At 37.5% G+C, this 9,528-nt stretch overlaps 1 protein-coding gene across 2 annotated transcripts in view; it reads right to left on the bottom strand.

Annotated features, from left to right (window-relative positions):
* The window catches only part of tasor2 (transcription activation suppressor family member 2), a 21,223-nt gene continuing 11,695 nt past the window's right edge, over positions 1 to 9,528 (bottom strand). For both annotated transcript variants that reach the window (XM_041997843.1, XM_041997844.1), the window contains 6 exons: positions 4,388 to 7,876; positions 3,827 to 3,949; positions 3,591 to 3,744; positions 3,380 to 3,485; positions 1,133 to 1,314; positions 1 to 642 (listed from right to left, as the gene is read on the bottom strand). In XM_041997843.1, coding sequence (XP_041853777.1) covers positions 548 to 642; positions 1,133 to 1,314; positions 3,380 to 3,485; positions 3,591 to 3,744; positions 3,827 to 3,949; positions 4,388 to 7,876 — 4,149 coding nt within the window. In that variant the 3' untranslated portion in view covers positions 1 to 547. The remainder of the gene's footprint in view (positions 643 to 1,132; positions 1,315 to 3,379; positions 3,486 to 3,590; positions 3,745 to 3,826; positions 3,950 to 4,387; positions 7,877 to 9,528) is intronic.

Genomic DNA, 9,528 nt, shown 5'->3' with positions numbered 1-9,528 from the left:
TATGAAAGAAATCTTTATTTTCAGGTATTTTGTTGCATCAGCAAAACTTGAAATATTTTACATTTACTAACAGTTGTGCATAAAAGAGTTAAGAGTCGCTGTACAGTAGCAGCTTTTAAATATGTAACACTAGAAAACAGCCTAACTTAGCTTTATTTATTTGTTGCAAAAAATATAGTCACAATTATGAGAACAAATATGTATAATGTCAAAAATCACTTTTAAACAGATTTACAATATAATTTACAACAAAAATACATTATAATATAAAATGTGTTAAAATAGCACAGCTGCCAGTATTGGTGATTTTTTCTCTATCCCTTAACTGAACTATGACTAGGTCTACAAATGAACATAATAGCCAAATATTTTTCAAACTATAAATCAATAATAATTCAAAGCTTAACTGTTAAATGTGCTAGCAAAAAACAGCAGATGTAGCATTTTTAAATAACCATTACTAGTGACTGGTTTCCTTTCTCATTTAGAGTGTGATTGTTTTGTGCATAAATTTGCGAACTTGAGTCAGCCCACTTGACCTTTTTGGTCAGACTGTAAAGGTTTCACTCAAAGTCTTTGTCAAAAAAGTGTTCAGAGTCATTGTCAAAATCCCATTCTTCTCAAAGGCACTGTCTGTTGTATCTGTAGAAAGAATAAAAACATTAATTTTTGTACATACTGCACAAGCTTAATCAGACGCAATCCAGTAATGTAGTGATGCATGTCTTCATGGTCATTTTGTGCCAATAAATTTTTCTGGCACAAAAATATGGATTTATGACAAATATTTTTACAGTTTCAAAGGCTGTGACCATTCAGATTGACATCTTCTATAACCAAGTGTTAAAAGTCACCTTTATTATGGACAGTTTGACCCCTAGCAAACATTGTCTATGTCTATATGTTTGAATGCATTACTGTCCTTAGATTTGATGGTTTGGGATATACCTCTAACTCCTGGTTAAAGTGTGACTTATTAAAGTTGAAGAGTATATTACAGATGTTTACAAAATCTTACGGACTAGACCTTTGAAACATACCCGAACTATAATGGTATATGGAGAAAGTTGGTATATGGGGAAAGTCGCTTTTACCACAGATAAATATGAATTTTAGTACAGTCGTGTCTCACCAGTTATAAAAACTGTATGACGAGATGATATATTCTGGACTTGCAGTCGGAGCAAGCATGTCAGATAATCAGGCTGATCTTTTGACATCAGGTCGCACTCATGGTATGGCAACACTTCCAGTATTCCAGCATCTTGTCCCCAGTGCAGGAAGTGTTTCTTCTCATTTGCCTTTGCACTCAACCTGGATTTGGGAAGCACAAACGTAATGTTCAGATAGGCAGCGTTTTAACACAGAGAGGATAATCAATTGATATAAAAAATAATTGCAAAAATGTTTAAAGAGGCTTAAGTCAGTGTAGTGTCAGTTTTCGGATCAATTAAAAAAGTGAACATCACAGAAAGTTATAATTCAGTGTACACTGCTGAGCTAGAACAGTGACTGTACATGCTGCTGGTCCTTAGCGTGTTAATACAACAACTCCAGCCTGCCAAGTTATACACATGTCAACTTAAGCTATTTAGTGATATCTAATATCATGATGTTAGCAGTATTTTTAAATACAATGCTGTTTGAGTTACTAAGAAGACTTTTTCAGCCTGTTCTACTTAGCAGGTTCAGTGCACCAACACACCAAGTAAAGGTGTACCCTGAATCTTTGGGAGAGGCTCCGGTCAAGGAGATCCTCAATTCCCTTACTGGTAAATATTTTTCAACTTTCCAAAACAGTCTGGGAACATAAAATTGAAATATGCAGTCTTGGAAGTCGTTATAGCTGATCTGGTAGTTGATGCTATTTGTGAAAGCAACCCCCCAAACCAGGAGGTGGACACCTGAGGTGAAGGGAACTGTCAAGCTAATAAAGGAATTCTACAAAGCGTAGTTTTCTTGTGGGACCCCAGAGGCAGCTGCCATTTAACAGCAGACCAAGTGCAACATGACATGGTATGGATCGTTGTAGTGTATGTCTGGAAGGAGTTTGATAAAGCTAGGTAGAAACAAATTTGTATAAATTAGTACAGTCAAACCACATCCAACTGTGGTCTGGGTGACTGAATCTCGGTGTCTTCAGTTAAATTTGAGAACCGTCCCTTGTTCCTAAATCATTAAAGATGTAAAAGGAGCTTAGGGTCCAGCAAGGTTCTGAACTGTTCTGCAAACACACGTCTACATATTATAGACAAAGACAACTTTTTCATCCGGGATGCTGTGTGACGTTGCAGCCGAGTTTCTGCTTAACGCAGTAGCAAACGGATATAAACACACCGACCGTTTTGAACACGCACCATGACTGATTGAGCAAAGAAACGCAAGAAGACATTATCGGAGGAAGAACGGAAACGAAAGAAAGAGACAGAACAAGAATCAAAACTGTCTTTTGATGGCTGAAGAGAGATCACAGTACAAGTAGGATGCAAGATGGATGCAGACAATAGGGGGATGAGAAAATTGAAAAGTCCTGTAGGGCATCTTTAACAGTGAGATAAATAGAAACAAATGTAGAACCATAAATTATATCTTTAGTGGACCAACACCTTTCTCATAATTGAATATCTGCCTTATTCTTTTTTGTTTGGTTTGTTCCTCTATAAGTTAAACAATTTCCCATAAGAAGCCATCTTGAGATGGATTTTTTTATGTTTTGGAAATATTAATTTGAAGTGAGATGAACTTAGAGTACCCGTTAACCTTGGCTACATTCTAGTAAGTCTAGTAAGCACAAACTTTTTGAGTTAAAAGCTCTAATAGCAAAACTATCCTTATCTCCCCGTAGTAAAGAATCCTTTAAAAAAATTCCTGGATCCAGGAGGTGATCCAGGGTACTGTCAAAACGTGCAAACTGGTTGAACGTGCTACCGCAGGTTGAATTTATAGGTTTATCTGTTGATCTGTGCTACACTATCAGAACAGAACATTGTGCATATTTTTCCACACATTTCACAGTTTTGTGCAGTCATAAATAGTTAAAGATCATTAATCCATTTATTTGTAGATTAATGATCTTTAACTACTTTTTCGTGATATGTGCATTAATAGAAGGCAAAGGCAGGACCTCTTGATGGGTAGGATGAAATGTTATTGAAATGAACACCGGATCACCCCCAAAATTTAATCACTTCTTCCATTTCTGAGATGTGCTGAAAATTTGATCAAAAATAACTCTTTTAGTTATGTTACTAACAAACAGACAAACCAACGCCACCAAAAACATAACCTGTCCGGGTGGAGGTAATAGTCATAAAACTGGTGTGAACTTTCAGATAGAGAAGTGAGTGATATAAAATAGATTTACAGAACCGACACCTACCTCGCATTTTCTTTCAGGTGGCGGCTGTCTCTGTAGTGTAGCATCCATCTCCATTTCCCCTTTCTGCTTAGCTCTTGCAAGATTTCAGATATTTTTTTCATGTTGCCTATGTGTATGTACAAAGTTGAGGCAATGAGTTAAACTATGATTACTTGCCCTCATGACTATCTCAAACATAAAGAAATGATGGCATTTAGTTAACTAAACATACAAAGGCTGAAGGGCTCCAGTACTGCTCTGTCAAACATTATATATCCACCCCGGGTGAAGAGCTCCTGATGTGTGAGGTTCACAACATCATCTGGTTCATCAATCCCAGCAAACTGCACACCTGGTGACATCTTCAGCTGGAGCAAGTGTGGTATCTAAATACCAGAGAGCACAGCCATAAATCATGACCATCATCATTCAAAATCCTGTGATCTGCTATTCTAACTAATCCATTACCTTGCAAATGTGCTCTTCAATATCTTCATTTCTCAGAATGATGAATAGAGATGAAGAATTGTCCTGGCCAATGAAGAATTCAGCCGGTTGTACAGCAGTATGGCCCGCAGCTTCTAAATGTGCCTTGGAAAAAAAAAGAAAAGAAAAAAAGAAACAACCCAATTTTTTAAAACCATTTACCAATGGTACATCTAACACTACTTTAGCAATAACATATTGTGTAATTCGAAACTACAAATATATAAATAGTGATTAAAAGGCTGTGCAACATTTTTATTATATGACACTACAAATAATAAATGTAGTGAGACAATGCATGAAATAGGACTACGTAAAACTGGATCCCTTTACACGAGGAAAGATTTGACTCTTGGTTAATACAGTTTTTGCACTGAACTCAACTTATTATTCATAGAACTAATAAACCAAACTGCAAATAAGAATAAATACCACTATGAAGAGAAAGCAGGAATTCAACTGTTTCTGTGTAAAGCACTTCCTTTTTTTACATGACTGTACAACCAAACATGACAGTGAAAGTTTCTTAAAAACTTAACCTACCTTTGTTTCTTCAAAGAAGGCATCATCTGACGTCATTAATATGTGGAATCTGTACTTTGTCTTACAGGATTTCTTCACAACTGCATTCAGATTAGTCCGGAAGGTCTCATCCAGTTCTTTCTTCATTTGACCACAGAAGTCAAATGGGTTATTTGGTTGAGTCTTTGGGTGAACTCGATCTACCCTCCAGCCCTTATGCCTGTATGGGGTCTTTTTGACTGAACAGACATCATGCATCTTTGCTTCATAGAGCTTAGCACATTCTGCAGTCACACCAGAAATTCCAGCATGTTCCATTGGGTTTCCTGCATCTTGAGGTTGCAACAACTTGTCTTCCTCTGTGGCATTTGCCAGGTCTTTCCTATCGGACATGTCTACCTTTATTATTTGTCCAACAAGTGAGGTGTCCAGGAAATCCAGAGAATCCTCCTGTTCCTCTAAGCAGCAGAAGTTGACAGTCATAGGACTGGTGCATTTGACATGAGTATTTTGCTGGCATGTGGGTCCTCTTGTATTCTTTTTCAAAAGGTTTTTTATTTGTTCGGAGAAGATGAGTGACTCTTGTTCTAGTGACGCTTGAGTTAGGTCATCCTGTATGCACCTTCGAGAAAGCTGTTCTAGCAAAGTGCAAGATCTTTGCTCATTGTTATTAAAGACTGTACATACAAGTGAGCTTCGAGGTCCAAGAATATGCCCATCTTTGCTTATGCCATCATCTTTATGATACATATATGACTTGTCTGAGCTCTCTTCCTCTTTCATTTCTTCAGCTGTGTGCTCAACTGTCTCATTTAAACTGTATCTCAAGAAAGCTTGTTTTCCACTCACAAATTCAGGGCAACTTACAGCAGATTCAAAAGGTTGCTTAGATGGATGTGAAGACAGAGATTTTGAAAAGCTTCTTCCCTGGTACTGTTGTGGAGACTCTAGAAGAGCGTATCTACTTCCATCTGTGTTAGATTTACTGCAACTAACATTCGATAACCAAGTGTTTTTGGAAGAAAGCTCACGGGGGTCTTGGTTACAATTTATAGCATCAGAATTTCCTTCTGAATTGTCTTTCATCTCCAAGAGCTTGAAACTGGATGTGGAGTGTTTTACTTTCACATCATTGGTCAGTTTACTTCGAGAGTTAGTTTTGACATCTACATCTTTAGAAAAGCAAGGTGCCTGACTTTCATCACTCTTAGATGGTTTTACTGCCATGACAGGACGCTGACTGTATGGTCGGTACTCATTATGTAAGATTATGCTAGATTGTGATGTTTTATGCTCTTCTTGCAAACCCTGAGTAGAGACAAAAGATCTGGAGAGATGACAATTTGTCCCTACAGAAATTTCCAGTTGATCAGCACTCCCAAGATGGTGTGGGGGAATTGATGAGTTTGTATTCTTAAGTAACAACTCTACATCGAGTACTTTCTCCAATTCACAAGATAATGAAGGAATGTTATCTGATGGTTTGGGGTGTCGATCTTGTGAGTTTACGGTCTTTTTATCATTTATTTTCTTGTTCTTAAGGTCATTTGGAGTCTTGCTTGATGCCAAGGAAGTGGGGATGGACTTCCTTCTGCACTTTTGATCAAGAGACTTTTTCTTGATGTTTGTTTCAATCTGACTGGAAATGTTCATGTGTTTTGAAATGGCAATGTACTTGATACTTTGTAGAACTCTAAGAGTCCTTAGTTCGAGATCAGGATCAAGCCCTTGATTGAGACTTTGATTAGTGTTAAATGTAGAAGGTTGAAGCTTTTGCTCACAAGGCAGCTCATCACGAACAGGCATTGAGCTTCTGCTAGGACATTTTTGAGTAATGTCAGCATGAGTGCTGCTGCTAGGGCTTGAATATGACATATACTCAAGTGGTCTTTCATCAATAGTTGGAGTAGGACAGCTACTGTCAAACATGCTTCTGAGTTCATGAGTTTCATTTAAATCAAGAAGTGGTATTTTGAGAGAGGACTGTTCTGCTTCTTTACCACAAATTTGAGATGTACTACACACCTCATTTGGCTGGACAGTTACAGGGCTGGTAGTTTCACCGATAAATGGTATGGCTTCCTGGCCCTTAACAGCTTCCAAAACATCATCTTGTGGTTGTACCACATGCACTCCAGAGGTGTCAACGCCAGTGAATGGAGTTACAACTCTACCCCAACTATTGTTCAACGCCTCATTTATTGCATCTTTTTTTAGATCGGTTTCTTTTGTAAATGACAGGTCATTTTCATGGCTGTTGATGACCTTAGACTTGGGTGAATCAGACTGGTCTATCAACAGTTCTTTTTCAGTTGCTTTCTCAGTGTTTTCCTCTCTCTCACTTGACTTGGTTTCCTGACCTGCATTTTTTATACTGTTTGGATCAGAATTAAAGTCTGATACTTGTTTTTCATTTCTCATTTCAGCACTGTCTTTTGTTTGGGGAGAAGATAAGCCTATCTGAGAGCTATCAAATGAAGTCAGACTTTCATCAGATTTAGGTAATGCTGGCTTCTCAAAGAGTGGCTTATCTACTTGATGAATATTCTCTAAATTTTCTTTAGATTCAGATTCACCAGGAACAAGCTCTGATGGTGTGTCAGGAGCATCTGAAATGGGACTTTGATCTTTCAGAGAGTTGGGATCCACACAAAGGCTTTCACAGGCTTCGTTTTCGGTGTTTTCTGGAGGTAGCAGCTCAACCTTTTTGGCTTGATGACTGTACTCTGAAAAGCAGTTATCTTTTACTGGACTATCACACATCTTGGGTAATGGCTGATTCTTCAAAACACTGTCAACTTCATCAGCAGAAATGGAACTCTCTTTCTTAACAAGTCCATTTTCTCTCAAGTGATCATCTTCCAACTGTGTACCTTCAGATGAGGTACAATTGACAGCTCCATTTAGATGATCAGTCTGATCTGGGGAAACTGCTTGACATTCCTCCTGTGACAACAGCTTTTTATTTTCCAGAAAATTTCTGCTACAAATATCAGATTCTTTGTTAGCAGAATCATTATCAGTGTGAATCACCTCTGGCGAAGGATCTATATGGTCTTCCAGACATTGGTTGTTTGTCATTGCATGGCTTTTATGAACTTTGGATTTTGGATAATCATTCTTGTCTGAATAGACCACATCATTTTCCTTAGTGCTGAAGTCAACCTCTGTCAGAGATTTAGACAAATCCCTTCCATCTTTTTCCACCAGACTCTTCCCTGTAGAGTCTGAATGTTCTGTACCATCAGTCATAAGAGTGAAATCTTGGTTGCATCCATCTAGCACCGGCCCAATATCTAGTACTTCTTGATCTGCTCCTGGCTCAAATGGTACACTTGGCATCTCTTCTTGTAGAGGAAAGACTGACCTGTCATCCTCATAAGATGGATAACCAGTGTGATCTGAGCAAACAGCTGTTTGGTGATGATCATTCTTTATACTTTCCTGGATGTTTCTAACATCATTCACCTCACTGAGAGTCTCTGAGGAATCCACAATCTTCTTTTCACACTGGAAAAGACAAGATAAATGGTATTAAAATAACATTTTACACACATTCATTAAATTTAATAATAGTGTGTCTTTAATATAACTGAAAAGCTGTAAAAAAAAGTGAATATGACACATTTCAAATGACTTATTTGAAGTTGATAAATTAGGCTCTACAATGTTTTGATTTTTATAAGGTCAGATGGGGGAAAAAATGTACTTCACACGATACATATCAAATCTTCTTCTAGACACGCAAAAACCACCCCAACATTAATTTTTATTTATGCTGTTGCTCTTTTTGTTATTTACATTTTGGTGTAGATCCAAAACAGCAACAGCATCATTACTATTTCATATCTAACCGTACAGAAGCTTAATTTGACAGTCTTGACTAACTGAGCACTAGCCAGTGAAAATGACTATTGGCACGTGCAATGTCACCTCTGGTAGCAATGTAGCTAAAGCAAAGACCAGCAACTTCAGCGCTCGAGGGCTGGTTTCCTGCAAGCTTTCAATGTTTTCCTGCTCCAACACACCCTGATTCAAATAATGGGTAATTAACAGTCTTGTGGAAAAATTCATAAATGGCTGTTGGAGAACCATCGCACTTGAATTAATTGTGTAGCAGCAAGGAAACATCTAAAACCTGAAGGAAAGTATGAATGTGTTCTTTAGACTGTCACTCAGAATTATACATGGAGTATCAAAAGGTAAGTAAGTTGCTCTTTAAACATATAAATATTGAGGTGCCATGGTCAACCATGACCATCAACATACAGTAAGTGAACTAAATGGCTGCATATCTTTGCTCCTCTCTCAGCACCTTACAATGATCTAATTGCACAACGTGCCTATATTTTCCACCAAACACTGGTCTTGGCTAAAAAAAAAACAAAAAAAACAAAACATTGAATTTACAAAATCAAGTCGAAGGTCATGCCTAGCATCCATAGTTACAGTGATATAGGTTTGGTGCCAGGCTTACATAACTAAATTGTTTGTATTTGACTGTCATGCCCATAACTTATAGTCCCAGGCTGAGGCTGAGAGAACAGGGACCACCAGCTACACCGTAACAACCACAAACACAACCCACCGTACCAGCACTCTTTGATCACCTGACATACAGGCCACATCACCAGATGGACAAAAACTTGATAGGATTATTGCTGAGTACATTTATATGGACCAGGTTTCTGTCGGATATGTGAACTTTATCTTCAGGCTTCTTTAAAGTGAATTTTAATCACTGTTTTAATAAGAAGTTGAGCATCTTAACTAGTTTGTGTATTCTATTCTTAATTGATCTGTTCTCAAGTATTGTGAAGAAAAGGACACGTATGTTATTACGTATACTAACTAGTGTTTTTTAGTTTTGTATTTTTTCACTACAGTGAGCGGTTTGAGGCTATAATAGAGCTTTAAAATATTGCATCCATTTTACAATGCTAATGTCTTTTCTTATTGTATTATTTGAATTGTGTTCTTATTTTTGTTTTCGAAAATAGTATTGAGTACCATTCTTAGTAACGGTATCGAGTTTGAAACATTAGTACTGTGGCAAAAATGGTTTGTTTGCTGCCAAAGTCACCTATAATTTCCAAGGATGGTGCCAACTTCTTTGCTAATAACCTCTTGCAGTTAGTTGAAAGAGATTGGAGGCACCTTAC

This window comes from Melanotaenia boesemani, chromosome 10 (assembly GCF_017639745.1).
Source record: "Melanotaenia boesemani isolate fMelBoe1 chromosome 10, fMelBoe1.pri, whole genome shotgun sequence".
NCBI lineage: Eukaryota > Metazoa > Chordata > Actinopteri > Atheriniformes > Melanotaeniidae > Melanotaenia > Melanotaenia boesemani.
This window is presented reverse-complemented; position numbering and strand designations above follow the sequence as displayed.